The sequence below is a fragment of the Pyrgilauda ruficollis genome, unplaced genomic scaffold, assembly GCF_017590135.1.
Source record: "Pyrgilauda ruficollis isolate IOZ18807 unplaced genomic scaffold, ASM1759013v1 scaffold27, whole genome shotgun sequence".
Taxonomy (NCBI): domain Eukaryota; kingdom Metazoa; phylum Chordata; class Aves; order Passeriformes; family Passeridae; genus Pyrgilauda; species Pyrgilauda ruficollis.
Window position 1 is genome coordinate 226,756 of NW_024524044.1, and position 22,648 is coordinate 249,403.

General features: G+C 38.4%; 1 protein-coding gene across 1 annotated transcript in view; it reads right to left on the reverse strand.

Annotated features, from left to right (window-relative positions):
- Positions 1-22,648, reverse strand: part of LOC121355792 (PDZ domain-containing RING finger protein 4-like) — a 229,291-nt gene that overhangs the window by 203,269 nt on the left and 3,374 nt on the right. Inside the window, 1 exon segment of the mRNA XM_041471497.1 lies at positions 19,211-19,315. Within this exon segment, the coding sequence (XP_041327431.1) occupies positions 19,211-19,315 (105 nt within the window).

The following is a 22,648-nucleotide window of genomic DNA, read 5'->3' on the forward strand; positions in this document are numbered from 1 at the left end:
AATAGGAAGAACAGACGTATATGCTTGCCTAGGATTAGAAGTTTGTACTTCATTATTAATCTTCTAAAGAGAACAAAGAGATCAATCCTTTTTGTCCTTCCTAAAAGTCAACTTTTTTTAAGGTAGTATATCATTACCAGATCATTTGTAATGATGCTTGGCAGCCTGATTTTGCAAAAAGAAATCCTGTGGAAATATTTAACACTGAGATTGTTCGTGTCCTAATACTATAATTTCACTTACCTGGTCTCAAAAGCTATACATGAGTATGTAGATTACAAGTATATCAACAAACAAGCACAGACTGAAGTCTCAGAGTAGCTACAATCATTCTTACAACTCTTAATCTCATTTACAGGCCAGAATTTAACCAATCAGCAATAACAGGTTTTATGTTGCATAGTTTTCACAGTGATTTTATGTGACAGATCCGGAAAGTTAACATAGATATTTATATACACCTGTTTTATAACACATTTTGTGCATATGTAGTATGTTGTGAATACACACCCTCACGTGCCTGTACCGGGACCAGTTTTGTTTAATGCCTTTGGTGACACGGACAGTGGCATCCAGTGCAGCTCAGCAGGTTTGCTGGTGACACCAAGCTGTGTGCTGTGGTCAGCATGCTGGAGGGAAGGGCTGACACCCAGAGGGACATTCACAGGCTTCAGGGGGGCGTCCGGGCAAACCTCATGAAGCTCCACAAGGCCAAGTGCAAGGTCCTGGGACAGGGAAATCCAAAGCACGAGTACAGCTGGGCAGAGAATGGGCCCTGAGAAGAAGGTCTCAGGATTCCTGGCTCAGGAGAAGCAGGCAAGGCCAAGGGCAGCAGCTGACTGCACAGCCCTGGAGAGGTGCACTCCAGGGCCTCCTCCGTAAAACGAGAGCTATTTAAAGACTGGATAAATGGCACACTCCCAGCAGCTGACAGCCCTTGGCAGGAGCAGTGGATCAGCCCAGCAGTGGGACTCCTGTGTGCTGCACACCAACCCGTAGATGCAGACTAGCTGCAGGCAAACCATGTAGGTGAGACACTGCAGGTATTGGCCCTGAAATCCCAGCTAAGGGTTCTGACGTGGCAGGCTGGTGCAGCAGGAGGGAAGGCAGCTGAGGTCTTGACTCACCAGCATAAATTCTCTCACCTTGCTCCCCATGTCCTTTTTGTTAAAACACATTCATTAACCCATTTCTTATCAGTGGGTCAATCTGATTCATGGAATGACTCAGCAGCATAGCTTTGTCTCCCAGTTTTTTGGATGTCCACACCCAGAGAGGTCAACTGTTTCCTAATTTTCAAAGGACTTCTAGGATCTGAAACTAACACTTGTCATTCTCAATCAGTGCTGGCTTTTCAGGAAATATATGTAAATGAAAATAATCAGCTTGATTAAGCATTAAAACTATTATCAAGTGTTATTATCTGGATTTCCCAGACTCTTAGCATATTTTCAAATTTGTAATCAACCATGAGCCAATATTAAACAGTTGGATTAGATATTGTCTGCATCAACCCAAGGAAACTTCCTGACAGTATCAACAACAATAATTAAACTAATTAAACATCACCGGCAGCTAACATTATTGAATGAAGTAAATAAAAAAAAGAGGAGGTAGGGAGGCATGTTTGCATTATGAGGAAGTCACAATCTTGTTGAATTAGCATTATGAACCATGGCCTGTAGATCTTGCTTCTGAAAACTCCCTGAACTCTTTAATGACAAAATACATGGAATGAAAGCTATGATTAGACACAAAGATCAGCAATAATTAATCAGTAGCAGAGTCATAGGAAGGCATAAGTTACAGCACTCCCTCCCAAGCAGTTTCAACACTTGCAAGAGTAGATTTAGCAGGTGAGCTATACTCCACACCTAAGCATGGGAGGCCAGAGGAAAGAGCCATCATCTTTTGGTTACCACAGCTGCAGAGCAGCACATGAAATCAGAGGATACTAGTCACTGTGGTCTGAATAATATTGCTTTCTGTATTAACCAAGCTTCTCTAATTTTTACAGCCTTTTATCAGTCTCAAATCTGCTTATGTAGGTAAAACCAAGGATCTATACATTTTGACTTTGTCTCTCCATACAAGTCCCTTGGGAGCAAGCACAGATTGACTCTAATGGCAATAGGTGCTGCTGCAGAGAACCATGGCAGCTTCCAGCTGTTCCTGGAAGCTTTTCCACCACAGCAGCATCATTTCCACCTTCAGGCAGTTCCTGCAGGTCAGTCACTTGCAACACTCAGTACCTAGTGTGAAGTAACACAGACCTCAGCCAACTTCCTATGAAAGGAGGTGGTCTACATCAAAATCAGGTATGAAAAATAAGCTTGCATGTGTATACAAATACATGCATTCAATTAATTACGCACACTGGTTTTTTGAAGGAGAAGGTACTTGTTACTTTTTTCATAATTTTTAAAACAAGTTTCTGAATTCAACAAAGCTTCTACAATAAAAATTTACGAGTCTTGTTTATAGAAAATTAAACATCAATGTCTACAGAAATATTTCCTTTGAAGTTTCTTGACAGTAATGCAATTACTAATAGTATAAACGCCTTGAACTGAAAGGGTAAACTCATTCGTCAATACTAGAGTATTTAATCATTCAAAGTGAGGAAAGAGAATGAATGAAATATACTACTATAGCCACTTAGCTTTTTATCACAAGTGAACTTGTGAAATAATCCCTCAAATTCTGAACTCTACAATGAGCCAAGAACAGTTTCATAGAATCACCTCCACAACTATTGCAAATATTTGCATAAGCAGCAGCCTCTGAGCACCCAGTATGTTGTTTTATAAGCAGCAGTGTGTAAAACAGCACTCAGGAAAAAGGAGGCAGATCCTGAACAGTCCTCATCTTGCTGATGTCCTCTGTTTCTTAATGCATCTGTCCAGGTATAGCAAGGAGTCCTGAGTCTTTCAACAAACAAGCAGTCTGTGGACAGAGTCATAAATAGAGTACCCAGATCGTCAATGGGGAGTAGCCATGGCTCTGCTCCACAGTGTTATTTATTATCCATTGATCCAGCCTTTCAGCTCCAGCTGTTTGGGCCCAGATCCCAACTGATTTGGTTTCCTTCAGAGGAATCATCTCAGACACAGACTCCACCAGCTGCTCTTCAACCTGCCTCTATACTAACAGAGCAACTCAAATATCAGGAACTACCCAAGACCTCTCCACCTGGCAATGCTGTGAAGCCTTTTTTCACTTGTGCTTTGACTTTACTTATGTAAAAAGGGAGAAAATAATAAGGAAAAACTTCAATGAGTGTCAGGTTCTCAATATACAGTAAAACAAAGTCTTTGCCAAGCAATTAAGATCACAGATGATAAGGAGATGACAAGAACTAAACTCAGTAATTAACTACATAAAGCTGCTGATAACAAGACTGGAGAGTGCTGGACTCTTCTCCAACTGCTGCTGCACAGTCCCTCCTAGCATCTCCTGTGCCACTATTCCCACAGGAGCGTGACCACCTTCCTCTTCTTACTGACCTTACTGAGAGCAGCTCATGGCTTCAGTCATGTGGCCCTTGACTTTTAATGCTTCTCTAACAGCCTTATCAAACAGCAGCAAACGTGCATAAAAATAAGAACAGATAAGAATGGTTTCTTTCAGATGATTGTGGTCCCTGACTCAGAGCTGAAGGCTTCTGCACCAAGAACATAAGAAAAGATCCCAGATGCCTCAGCAGAGGACAAGAAAAACAGTCAATCTCCAGGAAATAAAGAGAAATGCAATAAAGTGTCACTATTTCTTCAGTTCAACTAACTGCCATTAACATGCAATGGTCTGAGTATTATGTGAAAAAGAGAAGTGATTACAGATGTGCAAGAAGGAATCAAAGTTTTTGAAATATCCTCAGCAGGATTTTATAGAGAAATACTGAAAAATTTTCTCTATTCTCAAAATCAAGTAAGAAATATTTCCTACACTAAGATTTCAGATAAAAGTATGAAGTAAGAATAAAACACATAGGTCTACTATTCTTTGCATTTACCCATGGCTTTCAATTAGTATAGAACATTTGTGTTTAACAGACCAATGTCTTTTAAGATTTAAAAAGCACTGATTGCTCTTTTTTGCAAAAAAAAAAAAAAAAAAAAAAAAAAAGAAAAAAGGATTAACAAGACGACAAAAATCCCTTTCACCTAATACACAAATTGCCTGGAAACGTGTTTTTTTTTATTAATAAACTTTAAAAGTAAATGCAAATACTTATGCCAGACTGAGCTTCCTCGGCTTGCAGGTGATTTTGGATAACTACATATACACATATAAACATCCATTTGTTGTATATTTACATGTCATTATGGACAGAGCAATTGAAATATTTTAAATAAATGTTAAAGTGTGTCTGATTCACCTCAAGGTACACACTTGCAGATGATTTCACTGCAGTTTGCTTCTCTATGCAAGTCCCCAACACCAACATGCACACAGACTCTCCAGAAAACTTTTCAAAGACCAACACAGACCTGTAACCTCAGAAGAACACATGCATTTTCTTATCCACAGAAAAGAAGAGTTCTAACCACTGCATTACTATCTCACTTTGGAGCAGTAAGATAAGACATTACCAGAATTCTACAAAACACTTTAAAAACCTCACAACATCTTGAAGAATTGCTGGAGGAAATAATGAGTACATGCATTTAAGTCAGTCTTTTTTCTCCCCACCACTCGTTATGCATTGCTCTGAACTGCACGGCACAGAAGGCAGGAAAAGGCAGACATCATTCACCTCCCCTCCCTGATGATCTTTCTTACTGCAAATATATTTAACAGTGCTTTGTTTGCAGACTGAAAGTTGTATTGCGGTATTCATGCAAACACTGCCACTTGCAAAAAAATAAAGAAATCCTTTAAAGTGGTTACAGTTTTAGACTTTGAGAAAGAGATTCTAATAATAGCATGCTTTAGGTTTTGTTCAGAAGTTGGACTGCATGATTGCAGTAGGTCCCTTCCAACTGAAAATAGTCTATTCTATTCTAGTTTGTTACTCACAGTGCCTTTGGAACTTAAACACTTCCAAATCCTCACATGTGAAACAGTAGTTTGAAAAACAATAGCAGTTGCCTTCTGAGCACAGAAAGGTACAGCTCACAAATTGTAAAAAAGAAATTTAAGTCCCATCCCAAAAGCACAGTTTTACAGTCATACTATAGCTGAAGTTGGAAAACTGTTGCAAGGGAAAGTTAAATAATATCCAGAGTGCACAGCTGAAAAACTGTAAAGAAAAAAAATCAGACTGGAAAAGTCTGTTTAATAGATAAAACTTCAGTTGTTCCTTTTGTATTATCCCCTTGTGTCTGACATGCTAGCCCATTAATATATGAACTGTATCAAATAAAATGCTACAAGACCTTCCATTAAAAAGTATTATAAGAAATTGATACTGAACATTTGTAACTTTCTTTTAGTCTGACTCATTTTCATGATTGTAGTTTACACTGGTGTTTGTGCTTTTGCTGCCAAGTGTTCTCTGTTTTCTCTGTAGTCTTCAAATGCTCCAAGGTACTTCTACAGCCAACATCTTCCAAATGTAGTTTTTAATGCTTCCCCACAGAGGCATCCTCAGAATCAATGCATCTCTCATGTGTGTATCCTAAAACATGATATGCTTATTCAAAGCTCAAATATGCTTGCTGAAACTGAGTGGAAACACCCAACCATGAAACTCTAGAATAAACTGTGGATACAAAAATCAATGAAGACAACTAAGAAAAGGACATGTTATTTTGCAGGAAGCAATCCCCACACCTCCTAATTTGTTAGTCCTAGTTTAAAGAAAACCCAAAAAACCCCAAACCAAACCAAAAAACAAACAAAAAAAAACCACACCAAAAAACTCAGATAAACTTAAGTAAAAATACATAATAAACCTCTGCACCAGTTTTAATGAAAACACCATTTGCCCAAAAGCCTTCCAAAATTTTACAACTGTCTTAGTTTTATAAAAGATGCTACTACCTTCCTTCCCATTTGTAACTTAGATCTATTACAAAATATTAAACCCAAAAGCAACAAAAGTGCAGATAAAAATTTCTTACTTTGAGCAATAGTTTTTTATTGTTCTCTTGCCAAAAGGCGTCTCAGTCTCAGTACCAGTCTCTCAGTCTTTGCATGGTCTGTTTCTCTGCACAAACTCCATCTCTCTGAAGACTGCCGAAAAGTGAAGCATTGCTCTGCTGCTTTTGATGGCTGGTGCCCTGAACCATTTCAAACACACATCTGCATCTTCACTTGCTAAAACCCATCACCAAGGCTCCACAAACACCTACTCAGACTCCTCCACACACTGCCAATATCAGAGCTTGCTGACTTTAAAAAGGCACAGAGAACAGTCAAATCTGGGATCCGGCACACACTGTCAGCTGACACAGGGGTTCATTCTCCTGCTACAGCAGAGCCAGCTAAACCAGAGATACACCAACCATCCCCTCAGGGGACACACACTGCCATCCTACACTTGGGTTTACTTTACTCCAGTTGTAAAGATGTGGAGATTAACACGACTGGATATGACATGAAACCATATGCTAAAGTGATTTCAAAGCTAGTCCCTAAATAGGGAGGGTTTAACTGGAGCATTTCAAGTTGCATCCTTTTTCATGCTAATTCCTGCCAGATTTTGAGTAACAATGTTCAAAATTTAGCAGTTGAAATATCTGAAACATGGAATAAAGCTTGGCCTTGTTGTTGTATGCCTATTTTGCTTGGTTAGTTTAATAAAAAACGTAACATTAAGAAATGTAACATTAGGACTGTTGAGTTGGAGCAGGCCACCTCAAACAGGAGTACCACAGCATAGGAGGTAGATTCTAAGCCCAGTTTTGTACATGAATTTCTCTCTTTGTACTTATGTTGTATTTTACATATTATGAGCTTCCATTTAATTAGTGAATTATATAATTCCAGAAGAATGGAATATCAGACCCATGTGAGACATAATATACAAAGAAGAATAAACCAAATTATATTATTTCTTCTTAAATTTTATTCATTCGGGAACGACACAAGACTCAGTAAGGTTTGTTCTGGCTTTAAATAGTGAAGACCTCTGCACAAAAAGCATTAGCCCAACAATCTAACCTAAAAAGCACTAAAAATGTGTTGGTTCATGTGAAAATTCCAAAGAGTTTAAGACGTATCACTAACACTTGCTTCAGCTGAATACTCAGACATCACTAAGTGAAATGTTTCAGGTTGAACTAATCACCTTTGCTAAAAAAATTATGTCTAACTCATCTTCCATACCTGGAGAATGAGACAATGTTGAGATATTCATCCATAGGCAGTATGAATCTCAACTTAAGTGTCCTGTGTGCTCTAGGTTCTACTTTTGGTTTGTTGGGCTTTTTGCAGTGCTTTGAACACAAGATCAGCACTCAAACAAGTAAAACATCAGGCAGATAGCTTGACACAGGCCAGTGAAAATCATTTACCATTGTTCTCCTACTTAGTAACATGGATTCATCATGTTTGGTTTCATTTCATCATCCATTGGTTTGGCCAATTATTTATTGGTAAAATGCACAATACATGAATTCAGGGAAAGCTCAACTCATTTAAAATTGGAAAAAGCAGCACCAGTGATGGTACTTGCAATTTATAATTGGACTCCACTGCTTTGTAGTAGTCTACTACACATTTCTCTATCCAGTCCATTAGTCTCTTAAGTCTCATTTCATTCTTGAGTGGATGAATCAAAGGAAAAACTTAGCAACTGGATTATGGAGTTCAGGCTTTTCCTGTCAGAACAGATCTTTAATGGCTCAAAGCTGAATAGACAAGTTCTTTGAGAGGACAGGGTATTTATACACTAAGTAGCAACTCTGATTAAGAAAGCAGGAGTGGTTATTTTTTTTTTTTTTGTTTTAAAATACATAAAAAGAGAGAGACAAATGCAATGCAAGAAGTCAATAATGTACCCATACAGTTCTTCATTTTCTACTAAACATCCCTGAAACACTCGGTAATGCCCTCAGCAGAATGGCTGTAATGGACTGCAGGGCTCTAACCAATAAGATGAGTTTAAGGAATCGGATGAAAACTTTGTTCTTAAGTAGCTCTGCTAGGGTATTAACAGCACTGTCTGTTCACTCTCTGAAAAGGATTCTGAAATGCCATTGTTTTCTTTAATCTTTAAAATATTGTCCATGGTTAGTGCTAATTAGAAGATTCAATCTCTGGGCTCAGTGATGAGTAGTGATCCTTTAGATTTCCATTACCTCATAGCAAGGAGGAAACAAAAAATATATTAAAACCCCACACTCTTAGCACAAGGGCACAGTACTTCAGTAACTTAGAAAAGAAGGCTGAAAACAGTGGTCTACATTTATTTAATGAGAAATTCTAGCAGTAATAAGAGTTCTTTAAAAAAATAATTGTATGAACCATTTTTCCTTCTTCCAGTTTTTTTTTTCTTTTATATCAAAAAAAATATAAATATTCTTCCTGGTACCCAGACTCTCCCTGCTCTATTTTTAAATGAAAATGAAAGATGGAGAAATCATTAAAAAGACTTGTTAAAAAATAGTAAGGTATTTTGAGTATTTGGAAACACAGAAGAACCCATATATTTTTGAAAAATATTATACTTATTCTGCCTACCACTCAAAGAAAAAAAATTAAAAGGTGTGCTAGAAAGAGCATAATGGTATTAACACCATTCCCTTGGTTACTAGAAAGTAAATTTCTATTTAAAATTTTCTCAAAACAGTCAGTTTTCCATATAATCACACAGAGCATACTAAAAACCGGTTATGCCGAGCACTTAAGAGATTTTACGGAGAAATTTAAAAAAACAACATGCAATGTAAGTGCAAGTTAGAAGTGTAAGTTATAGACTTAAAGTGTAAGGTAGAAAGTGGTGCGACACATCTGGCACTAGCACAAGGCATCTGATCTGGATCAGGGCTCTGAGCACTGCAGGGGAAGTGAAGGATTCAGCTTTCTAGTCCAAATGCTGGACATTGTACGCCTCAAAAAAATGCAGCTAATCTGCTCAAGAAGGGCACAACAGCCTGAAAGCTCCTGGAACATTTATCTTTTAGGTCACAGTAGCAGCTACCAGAGAAAGCTGGGGGCCAGGCAGAGGTATTTGCTCAAAAATCTTGCTGACAGCATGAAGACCATATGGCTCCATGCTTGCCATGTGCCAAAGACCAGCCTAAATCAATCAGACTGTAACAGAGAAGTGTAGGGATCCAGATGTTTTAATTCACTCAAGACAGCAAATCCCTTCCATTTAAAATAGCATGCCTTCTTCCCACAAGCTGCTGGAAGGACTTCAGATATCTACCCTCTTGATCAGCGTGGTTAAAGAAACAAATGCAAGATTGAGAGACTGTACTTGGAAACAGATGAGCAAGCTCTGAGACTCTGGGTCTCTCAAATGTTGGATGCTCCAAACATTTCCAGGGAGGGAAAGACAGAAAAAGAGGAAAAAACCTCATATTCTCCAGCCATCCATTTCAAAACTTCTCCCACATCAGGTGACCTCTTCTAGACACAGAGAATCAAAAGTTATCCAGTTTTAAAGTTGTTAAACCATTTAACAGGTGTTTGGAATACAGTGACCTCCAAATAAAGTTTCCATACTTAAAAACTAAGTAGAAATCAGCAGGATGCCAACAGTTCTGAATTTTTTTTCCTGTCCTTTCTCCCATTCCCTCTCTATTTCCCAGTCTTGCTACTTGAAAGACAAATATTTTCCTCAAAGACAAAAATATGTAAAAACATATCCTGTAAATAACATGTATAAATTTTCTATGTAAATAAACATAGCAGCCATGACTTATTTTGTCAACAATATTTCATAAAGAAAATGCCTTCCAGAATAATTTGCATTAAGAAATGGTGTTGAATCATTCTGCACTCCTTTCCTGCAGCAGTTGTGATTCAATCAAGTTGGGTCTACATACAAAGTTGTAAAATTACATTACATTTGCAATTCCAAACAAGACATATACTTACCAAAATGTCTGTGTATTAGTAACAAATGAACTTTGCTTAGTATATTTGATTTTACTAAGTATAGTGTTAGTTGGTGGTTTGAAGTGACCACATCAAAAAAGTAGTTTTTCCATAACAGTATGGTTTTAAATGCTGCAGAATTTTTAATTTTGGAGAGAAGTTACCAAAGAAATATATTTTTAACATTATCACTTCTATTTTCAAAGCATTTGGAAAGCACAGTGCTGTACTTGCTTCTTACTACTCCTATTCAAAAGTTCTAAGGAGGAGCATACTCCCATTCAACACACTGCTGTATTTCACAGCTTCTTAAAAACCGGATCATTAATTTTTTATGTGAAACCTTGAATAATTACTTCATTTAGAGCATTTCAGCACTGACAGACACTAAAGGCTTTTTTCACTCAACCTCCAATTATAGACAACAGTGATTACCTACTCCTTAAAAATGTAACTAGCTGATTAAGGAAAAGAAGAGATCAAAGCCCTTGGAGTACATATCCTTGGGATTGCAACAATCAGTTCAGTGACTTAAGAAGATTCTGCATTCACACAACACATGTAAGCTGTCAACTCCTCTAACTGTGAGGTTGTCTCAACCACAATAAAGAGAAACCTTCATGAAAGGCAGAAGAAGGCTCTTTTCACTTTCTGAAAATGCCAAGAGCTTCTGGGGTGCCAGCAGCATGTGCTGTGAGAGACTCGGCTTCCTCGCACATCCTTCAGCTCTAAGCAGCAAACTCAGGACTTCATCAGAGCTTTCCATAGCTGGGCTTGCCATCAATTATTCCCATTCATCTTGATCACATGAACGTCAAAGGGTTAGATCTCCCTAATACATCCTAAAGTCCCCTCTGAAGCTTCTGACCTTTTCTGCTCTCTATGTTGACAAGGCTAAGGAAAGTCATTGGAGAATGCCTTTCCTGCTCTCAGATTTCCATAGTTCACCAGGTTAGGGTACCTAGCTCCACAGCAACCATCAAGTTCACCATATTTCTAAGACAGACTTGGACCAAGACCAAGGCAATGGTACACAACCTACAGCGCAGTTGTTATAGAGATTTGGCTTATCAATGGATGAGAAAGCACAGGGCTGCCCAAGATCATTCCCAGAGCAAAGATCCAAGAGAAGGGTTTTCACACAAAACCTTTATTGCACCTTCAGCAATAAAGATACATTTCTATGATCTTGTCTTCTCTAACATAAATAGACACTGACATGTAAATATATGTGTATGCAATTATTTGGAAAATTCCTAAACAGAACACTCCCCTACATATGCCCTTCTCTTCCTGGGAAGGGGATGAAAGCAACATCATTTGACAGCTGTTAGACAAGTTGTTTAATGCATTCCTGAAAGTGTTTAATGAACACCTCACACGAACAAAAGTTTCCTCTAAACCTACAACCTCAGCTACATATAAAACTGCACTGTTCTGGCTGCTGGGCAAGACAGAAGGATGCTTAAGTCTTGTTGTTTTGCAAGGTTTACCTTAAAGCATTAAAAACCCCAAAAATACTCATGGAAAGGAAGAGAAAGATAACATGCAGCAAAGTCAAGCTCAAACAGGGCATCTAGGAAGATGCTAAGCTTCAACTTGCCAAATTTCTGACACATTATACCTCAGGGGTGAGATCAGACACTTTCTGAAGGAGATGGGTGTGACCAGGCCTTCACAGGATGCCGAGGGATCTGTGCCCATGGTAGCAACATCATTTATGGGATCTTGCAGGTTCTTACATTACTCAGCTCTTCCACAGGTTAACCAAAATCCTTCCTACCTAACAGCATTTCTGAGTTGCCAGTTGAGCAACTGCCTAACTCTGCAGACCCAGTACAGCTATCATAGTTCTGCTCCAGTACTGTTCCCCCTTATTTACCTATCACAGTTCATAACAGTGTGTAAAGATTATCTAATTTGACAATTCAGTGTCCCCTATTCCTCCATGCCCTCCATTTCTTCCACACTTCATCTTTATGAGAAAGCACTAGAAAGTACTTCTGTGGAAACTTGAGGTTGGTGCTTTGTACTCTTTAATTGTAAAGTTTCCCGTTTTCCCTTTTTCTTTCACAATCTACTTCACTCTTTCTCTTCTGCTCCTACAGTGATCCATCTTTTGTAGAGATCCCCCACAGTCAGAGCAAAATAGAAATATTTAGTGGGAGAGCAGGGGTTATGCACATTCATGTGCATGCAAGACTCTGAAGCCTCTTTCATCATACCTAACCCTAAGTTGCCTAAACAAACACCCAGCATGGTAGAAGTAGCATAAAAAAACAGGGTAGAAGATGATTTTCACCACTTCCACTTCACACATTCTCTTCTTGCTGGACTTCTTTCATGCTGGGTCACATTTCAGAAATACTCTCACACTGTTACTTCTGCCCCATCTGCCTTGTGCCATTCCAGCTACCACAGCATCGATTTTCTTTGCTTACTGGGAGCACCTTGCTGACCAAGATCTGTGACTCACAATCTGAAAAGACTTACTGAAAAGGATGACACTGCCTTATGCACTGTCAAATACACCAGCTCTGCAAATAAACTAGTTGGAGAGTTCATCTGATGGTCATATTCCAGCTACATTTGGCATTTCCCTCATTATTTAGATAAAAGCACTGTGAGCATACATATTTTCACAAAAACAATGCAGCATTATACTTGCACATGTGTCTGGTTTCTGTGTGAGTACAAAACCAAGCAAATGCAGATGGAAGACCCTCCTAGAGGCTTGGGTCCATCTAAAGCCGCATCCACAGCAAGTTCTGAGTTTTTGTGTCAGATTAAAGACCCCCACCTCTTAGAAAACAAGGCATTTTAGAATTTTTTCATAATGCTGTGCTACACAAGTATCAAAAAAGTATCAAATAATATTTTGCGTGTTTATGGATGTAAGACTTCATTCAGTCAACATATCAAATAGTGAATTTCTGTCCATAAAATCTTGCCATTCACTATTTACTCTATTACACAAATTTCACCACTTCTCAAATACAATTTTGTTTTATTTCTTCCTGGTCTTTAGGACAGAAAGCATTTTGTGAAGTCTTAGTAAGAATAATATACTTCACCAAAAAAAAACCCCAAGATGCTTTAGGTCCCAGAAAAATAAAAGTCCCATTTTTCTTTTTAAAACACAGACATTGAACTTCTAGAATTTTAAGTGATTTTTGGAAGGAACATAACCTGTTTCTCTAAACACAATATTTGCATTTTAGTTCAGTGAATAGAGAGGAATGCAGGCACCTCTAAAGACCTGTATCAAGTCCAACCAAATGTAGGCTACTGATCTGTGAACTGAGACAATGAATTACAAAATTCAGGCATTCTAGGACAATCACAGTCAACTTCAGAACAGACAGCATCTTGAACAATAAATTCCTCCACCTACAAGAGATCCAGCCTTCATGGCCTTTTGACAGTGGGCACCAGGACCCGTAACCACCTTCCAGGTAACATTTGCAGCTTGACTTAAAACACAGAGGAGGAAAACCCTAAGTGTTGGTATTTATTCAATCAGGGAACCCAATCTTACACATTTTAAAAAGTGTCCTAGCTCGAGGATTTCCTGGTTAACAGCATTTGCTATCTCCCCTCCCAAAGTCAAGGCACTATGAAGTTAGAAATGCAAGTATCATTAAACAAAGTGTCATGTAAGACACAAGACTATGGAAGAAAGAGAGAAATTCTTGTGTATTGTCACAAGCACTTACCTGGAAAAGGGCAGGACCAATATTCCAGATACAGCTCCCTGGAACTAGTGTCACACCAGATCACCATGGGATAATCCCAACTCTCTATACACCTGCTGGCACCAAGCTCTGTTTGAGGAGGATGGGTGGATGCTGGTCTAACACAGGAGAGCCTCTGCCTTAGTAACAAGGGCAAGTATCTGGAGAGGTAAATTCAATCCTTTTCAGGCAGAGATCACAACCAGGATCTCTTGCTTTTTGGAGAAGCATTCTAAGGCTTTCTGTTAAGCAAAAAGCCAGAGGGGGCAGCAGCTCCAATTAAACTGAAGTTATGCAGACCAGGTCACACCCAACTTAACAAATTTACTCAGCCAGATGAAAGATTACAGGTGTCCAAAAACCTGTATCTCAGCAGGTGAGGGAGAGGTGAAAAGATTCTACAGACATTTCTAAGCCTGTGGTTTCACTAATTTATTAAGCCAGAGATCTTTCACGCTAATTAGGACTTATCTACTGATTGCAGGTGCCAAACCTGGTTACCTGCGACATAATATTATGAATTTGTTACAGATTTAAGAGAAATTAATATAGCTAAGGCATATTTTGATGCACTGAAAGCTACACCACTAAAATCAGTTATTATATTAAGTTTTCTTAGCTACCACACAGATTTTACTGGCCACATCTTGTGCAGCTTTGTTTCAAAGTCATCCCAAATCTTCTGGCTCTGATCCCAGCAAGACATTTTAAGACTCACTACTTTACTTCTACAGACATAATCTGACACTGGAGATTCTTAGCCAAATAAACATGACTAGTATCAAAGATTTTGCTTGAGCAATATAGTGAGTGTAATGACAGAAACATGCAGAAGATAAAACATCACAAGACTGACACACAGCACAGTCAGCAGTCTGGCAATAGTTAAAAAAGTCTCTATGTAGGCACTTAGCAGATGTAAGTTACTTCTGCCAGGATAAGCCTTAAGACTTCATCTTTATTGAAACTGGCTTTGCTGACATGCTTCAAAGCCATTGTGTGAATGCTCTCCAAAAAACTGGAAAGAACAAAGGGAAACATGGAATACAGGATGAAGCCTTATTTATCACCCACTTATGGAGCTCAGGCTGCATGCACAAAATACACAGTCATGATATATAAATGCATCTGTCTTATTTTTCAGACTTAAAGATCCAAGACTAAAAATGCTTTATTTTCCCTTCTTCTCCATCATGCCTGCTTAATTCATGAGAATCAACTGACTAAAATGCAGAAGGACCAATATTCTCATTTCACTTGAGAGTTGAAGAACAGAAGTCTTTTCCTTACAGAGCAAGGAACAGAAAAACACATGAACCTTTCAGCTGATGATGTGATTACAGTTCTACATATTAATATTTTGGAATTCAACCTAGCCCTTTTTATTTGCATACAAAGTTTTTCATTGCTGTTATATTTGTTATATGGCAAACCTACTTTGGCAATGTTAATTAACAAGAAGCAATGTTAAATAAAAAGGAGCAATGTTAATTGCCCCTTTTCATCAAATTGATGAAAAAAAATGTTCTTTTTAATAAAAAAAAAAAAAAAAAAAAAAAAATTCTGTCCTGGTCATATATTTTCTGTACAACATTGAAGTGATTAAAGAGTATTCTGCAAGACACTGTGACTTACAGAATGGAAGACTATGTGAGAAAAACAATCACAGGGTTGTTTTTTTATTCTAAAGCTTGGCTTAAAAACAGTGAACATCACCTACCAATATCTGTAAAATTAATATCATACAAACAAAAAAAAAAAAACAACTCCAAGAACTAGTTCTGACTAGCTTGGTAACTGGGCATTAAGTCTTGTGCTTGGAGATCTGGCCAATGTGGTGCCACATTTATGTGAAGCTGAACTGTCTGCAAATCGGTGTACAAGTTTCCCTCCATATGGAAAGAGTTGCTTTCAGATCACCAAACTGCTCAGAACTGTAAGTATGGACAAATAAAGCAGCAGGTGAAACACTTGTGTGTATCAGTAACATTGCTAAGGATCATAGCTGTTTTATGCTGCCTTGAGGAGGTAATCAAGCATGAACAGAGATGAGCAATGAATTTACTCAGTAGGAATGATTAGCATGCAGTAAAGGGGAGGTAAAATTATGCTGAGCTATATAAATGAGAACCATTCTAAACATACTTTAATAATATAATTTTCTCCTAGAAGCAAACAGAATTCTTTGAACTAGCACAGACTAATAAACAGCCCTGTGCACTGCCTGCTGCTTGTCTCCTCTTGACAGGATTCAGAGGTAGGGTGGAAAGGAAGAAGGCAGAGATCCAAAAGCTAGAGCTCGGGTGGCTTTATACCACTGCTCATATCCAAGGGTTTCATGTTGGGAGTCAGAGATATCAGTGCTGCATCTAGTTTTATGAGATGCATTTTACAGACTGTGAACAGTTGTAGTCCTTGAAAACATGATGCAGTGTCAATTTTAGGGAGCTAGATTTTTGGATATAATCTTCTGAAAGAAGACCAGGACATCTGCAGGAATCTGCTACATAGAAGTAATAAATAAGGGTTTATTCTTGATGAATAAATAGTGATCATTTGGGGCTTATAATAGGATTCCTCAGGAAAAAAAAAAAAAAATATATATATATATATCAAAGCGTTGCTTGTGCACATCACTGTCCCAGGTCAGCTTTACACTGCATAAACAAGTAATTTTTTTCACAGAGGGGTTAACCTTTAATAAAGAGGGTAATGCTGTGCCTGAAACCTGCTCTTCAGCAGAACAGTGGAAACGATCAGCAAGGGTCCTGTGACCATCCCCCATGCAGCCCCTCGACACAGGGGATCTGGGGCTGTCACCCTGTCCACTCTCAAGCACCACCGTGCTGCCAGCACACAGGCACCTGTTTCAGGTCCTCACGCACAAAATGCTCCCTGTGCTCCCCTGAGGGTAAAGCCCAAATAAACGCCAACCTTCTTCAAATGAAAGTGTCAGAGGGTCTAAGGCCTGGGCCTATGGATCTCAAAAACTTCCAGCAACTCCAGTCATTTGTGTGGCACTTTTACACTTAGAATAAATACCTCAAGAAAGAAATCTGATTCCTTCTCTTGGCATTCTTTCAAATACCTTAATTATTTGGCAGTGTTGCTGCATGGATAATGATATATACAAAATAAAAGGCAACACTACTTATTTCTACCAGCCTTGGATCTCAATTCCATCTGCCAGTGCCATAGGACTGTGAAATCCATTTGCTGCACTAGGTTGCCCAAAAGATGGTCATCTGAAATGTGCATAACTCACCACAGTCAACCATGTGCAGTTAATTTTTGTTAAACATGTGATAAACCACTGAAACAAATTACCTTCTTTATTTAGCAATATGCCTTGAGAACAGATTATCTGATTTAAGGGGATAGCTCTGTCCGTTATCCCATTAGACACACATTGCTAGTAACACCCTAGACATCCCATTGCCAAACAAATGACTTAAGCTATCAAAGGCTCTTCAAATAACATCAGTTCCTTCTGCTCTTGATTATTGAAGAATGGCCCCATAAAATATCACCCATTAGATCAGATCACCAAAAAAGGGAAAAGCAAACAATAAGAAGTCCCACTTCCTATCAACTTTTCACCAAAACTCTTATTCCATATACCTGCCAACATTTTTGAAATAGTTACACCACCCTGATTATTTCCTGACAGCAAAAGTTTTTGGAATGATCTTTCACAACAAACTACATCAGAGCTGGCAGGGCATCCCATTACAAGAAGACATTGATAGCTATGCATGGGCAACGAAGAATTCAATGTTCTCACTCCAGCTGTTTCCTGTATCTAGCATGGAGGAATAATTACTTCTTTTCTCCTCCTCTTTTTATTTTCGTCTAATAAATTCTGAAACACTGAAACATATACTAGAAATTTTGGCCTAACCCAAAATATTTTTAAAGGCTTGACTGAACACAAAAGTTATATACAAAGCTGTTGCATGTTAATATGGTGCTCCATTCAGAGCTGTATGAGTACTTATGCTAGATTGGACCTATAAGGTCACATAAAACTGAAATCTGTTTCAGTATGATTTTATGCAGCCAGAATTTTTCAACAAGTAAAAATCAAGAATCAATTATGGTGACATTTTGAGATGTGACCTCACATATAATAAATGCTGGTTTGTGACTTTATTCTTCCTCCTTCTAAAAACACTTCATTTTGTCTTTAAAAAACAAGGCACTATAAAAGCACATTAAATTAAAGCAGGAAGTGTTAAGCAAATGCGTGTAGCTGGTCGGTCTGTAAAAAAAACCCAAAAACACAATGTGGTAAGTGAAATTGTAATGTCAGAAGAAAATAGATCTTTACAGGATAAGGCTACTGCTTAAAAAAAAAAAAAAAAAAAAAAATTGGATGTGAAAGCTTTTGTATAACTTAGGAAAATAAGAGGTATCTTGCAAGTTCAGTTCTGCTCAGCCCACTTGCTGCCTCCTAGAGATGCATCTATCTGCCAGCTAAGAGCATAAGCTTTATTCTTCCAAGAAAATACATTCATTTGATTTCACACACTGCTCTAGGCTCCCAACATTAAAAGCAATGCCAGCATTCAAATACTCTTAGCTTATGCTTTTAGTCCTTAGCAGGGATAGAACACAAGAAACCAGCAGCAGAATTCTGGATTTGTCATCCAATGCACTTATTTCATGTGTCTTTGTTCAAACACCCATCCCACTGGCAAGCTCACACCATGCTTCTAAGCCTCCCCTGAACTTGCAAAGCTGGAGTGACCTGGCCTAAACAAACCCAGCAGCCAGCAGTACGTGCTGTCACTGTGAGTTCTGTCAGAGCACTGATGGGAAATTCCGCCTTGGCAGCACCCTAAGGAGCCTATTTCAGTCACCCTTGGGAACTGCTCCTCTGAAATTTCTTACAGGGCTAATTACAAGTACACATGTAGGCTAGACATCAACTTGTTCTTCCAATTGACTTACTGATTTCTTTTATTATTTGTAGTTATTTTATGAGAAAAACTGCATACAATGCAGGAGCAAACTGAAAATTCTATGCTAGCATACTACATGACCATGAAAGTGCTGCAGTGATCCAGGTGAGAACAACAGATGATCTCCTTCTGATCATACAGCTGTCTTGTCCCAGAGTCATGAAAGTAATAGCCCCTACACAGGACAAAATCAGTTTCACTAAACCTGTGAATTTTTAGTTACTTATTTGTCTTCTTTTTCAACTTAATGAAAAGAAACACAAAATTATTCTACTGCTTGCTATTTAAGTGTTGGCACCTTTGCTTCACCTAGATCAGCTTAATCCCAATACCAGCAAATTTATTACTTGTTGAAAAAATCCATCTTACGTCTTTAATTCTAAGAAATGTTCAAACAGTTCAGTGTACAAGAATCATGTTCAGACACAGCAAAAAAGGAAAATTACAACCTACTTACAACCATCAAATCCTTTATTAATCTGATGACAGACTAATCCATTGGTGTGGGTTGTTTCTTACCTCAATAATCTTGTCATGAATTTGCAGGCCTTCTGCTTTGTCTGCAGGTCCATTTTCCAAAATCTTTGACACATAAATTCCCTCAGCAGATTCCTCCTGATTGTTCTGTACCAGGTAATAGGGAAATTGCAAAAAGGGCCACATTAGTACAAAAACTGAGACAGTACTAAAATCAGCAGCAATGAAAAATGTAAATCCACCTGAAATATGCAGCTCATTTTTCTAGCTAAGAATTAAGCTCCTTGAGATTTTTTTTAAACTTGCTTAACACAAAGTAGCTATTAATCAAAAGGACAGAATTAATGAACTATTCCAGCAATTTTTATAAGATTATCCATTTACTTCCGGTTATTTTAGTCTAAATGAGACACAGTGTGCAACAGTAATCCAATCCCAGCTGAAATACTTGGAGCAAAGACTTCAGACTTCACAGCAGCCAGTGACTAGCACATAAATGCACAGTGGAAGACCCTCATAAAAATGGATGCACAAGTGTTTCCCTCAGAAGGAAAAGGGCTCCTGCAGCACCACTGCTTGCAAACTGCCTTACTGCATTTGAAAATAAAGCTCCAAGGAACAAAGTGACATGAGTTAGCTGGCATGTAACAGTGAGAGGATTTGGTTGGAACTGGTTAACCTCATAAATCCTATTCATGTGGGAGATTGAAAACTTGCTCAAGTATGAAATCCATACAGACGAGCTGTGGACAAAAGACAAAAAGAGAATCCATCTCCAGCTGATCTCTACGCAACACTAAGTACAACTCATGTAAGGTCAAATTTAAAACAGACAAGTTATCTACCACAGCTGCAACAATATAACTGATGTTGTTGTACATGATGGAATTACTTTATTTCATCACATGATAATTAAAAGTACTTTTAAATAATTATTAATAAAGAACTAATGTCAAGCAACACTGCCTACTTACAGGGTTTTAAGTGTTTATACAAAAAATAGCCTAGCTAGCAATAACTGAAGGAAGCTTTTTCCAGCTGATTTATGCTTTGCATTGTAGTTTATATGATGTTTATTTTCCTTCTATGACTGGTGAATCCCTGGTGAACAGCACAGTTCATATGTACAAAGGTTTCTAGTATAGTTCCTATACACTCATGGGGAAAATGCCTTATAACTTTTTCTATTAAGAAAACTGTGAAGACATATGTAAAACATACTTTACATAATGTGGCAACATTCCTATGGAGACTTGACCCAGGTAGATTAAAGGTTAATAAGTATTTGTTTATTTGTATAATAACATGTTTTCATTAACTCCTTTTTTTCTCCCTTTTTCACAGAGACTCATACATGTCAGGAAAGTAGCAAAAGGGAAACACACTAACAGTTCTAGCAATATTTTGAAATTATGAACAAATAGATTTCCACTGACTTCCCATCTAAGCAGTGAGAAATGAAACTCTGATAAAAGAAGCATAATGGCCATTAGTGAAAATACAAGAGGGATGTGGTTTGGTTTTAACCTGAGAAAACAAAAAGCTAGATTATAGCACCTTCACCCACATAGAACTGTATTTCTTTCCATCAGAAACTTCATTGGCTTTTTCAAAAGCAATGTATGACCTGTTAAAAAAAGGATATTTTATTCTGGCTTGTGGCCTCCATCAGTTGCATGTGCTGGTACCCACCACTCCTGACAGGAAAACATAGCACAAGGCACACTGAGCTCCAGCACTGTCACACAGCCCAGGGGCTGTGCAGCAACTGTGCCTGCAGCACACCCCCCTCCAGCCTGGCTTTGATGTGCTGTCCTCAGGGGAAACAGTCCTCCCAGCCAGACAGAGCTGGGGCTCATCAAAGCAGCCTTGCTCCCTCAGAATAATGAATCACCTCTCAGAAAGAGTTTTGAGAAGCAAGCTCCTTCCTGACAAAATAAAAGATGATCCTATGATGAGTTGTTCCTTTCCTTGCCTCCTTCCTTCAGGTAGAAGGTAAACAGTGGGGATGCCTATTATGGACTGAAAATAAGCACAGCCAACAGAAAGTATGTATGTGCATTACCCAAGTCACCAAGAGTCACCTGCTTTCCAATGGAAAAAAGCTGCATTGCACTTATAAAACACCAATAATGTGATGAACAACACATCCCCAAGCACATGGCGAATATAGAGGCATCACTGTTCTGCTCTTCTGCTGCAAGAGCCAATGTTTCAACCAAGGGCACCTTTTCCCTGGACAGCCTGAATGTACAGAGCACCTTCATGAACTCTTTTTGTCTTTCTAACAACTCCTGTTCCACTGTTTAAGCTTTCCAGCAGAACTTCGTGTTTTCACTATTTGAGTCAACTCAAGCATTTTTCCCTGTTCTCTCCTCAGCTCCAGACACACTGAGTCTCACACTGATACCTGGGAAATGCCAATCAAAAGCCTGTGGTAGTCACATTTGGCAAAATAAGAACAAAACACAAAGGAATTTCCAAACTGAACTTCAAAGACTCAAAACCACCTGAGACCCATCCCTGCCTCACAACCTCACCAATTTGTCTCCAAATATGAGTGTTAATAGAAATTAACCTCCCTTTCTCCATTTGGCAGTGTTCTCAACACACAGTGCTACAGACCTTCACATATTTATCATTTACTCCTTAAAATTACAAAACATTAGGTCAGAAAGTCTGACAGTTTGTGATATATATCATTGTTGCAGTATGCACTGTCAGCATCTAGGCCCTTTGAAGAAGCTCAGCTGCCATCCCAAGGAATGGGAACACATGCTCCCTTTTCCCTGCAGTTCTCCTACAGATGTAAGTAGGACACATCACAATGCGATCCAAACTAAATATTGTCTGAATTTTGTTGCTGCTATACTCAAATATGAATATAATCATAGCATGTGTGTTTTAACTTGTAGCCACCTGTTGTCTCATCCTTCCACTAGAAAAGTCTAAGAAACTCTTGCTTTGGATTTACAGCCCCAACATCTGATAACTGTTGGTCTTGACATTTACCCACAGGGAAGAGTAACTGCAGCACAGACAGAGGACTGATGGGAACAGACTCTTTGGCACCACTAAATATAGCTTTAGAGCAAAAGATTGCCAAACTAATATACAGGGTCCTACTCCCCTCCTCAACAATACTAGGAGACTACAATTCTCCTCTTAACAAGAACCTGATCAGTACATAATTATTACCAACCCTTTTTAATCAACTATTAATTTTCCAGTTTAACAGGTTTCTTTTACCCTTCATATGCAATGACCATCCTAATTAATGCTTTTGGAAAGATGAAGTAAAAAAAAAAGCAAGCATATTCATCAGTACATTCTAAGTGGGGGCTAGTGATCCTTATGCATATTCTATGGTTTGCAATCAATTTTCTAAAACTAGACTGATGAGATTAAGATACAGCATTGGTGAAAACCATTTCAGTTCATAAAGAAAAACTGAAAGTAGGCATGTGAGAACAGGACACG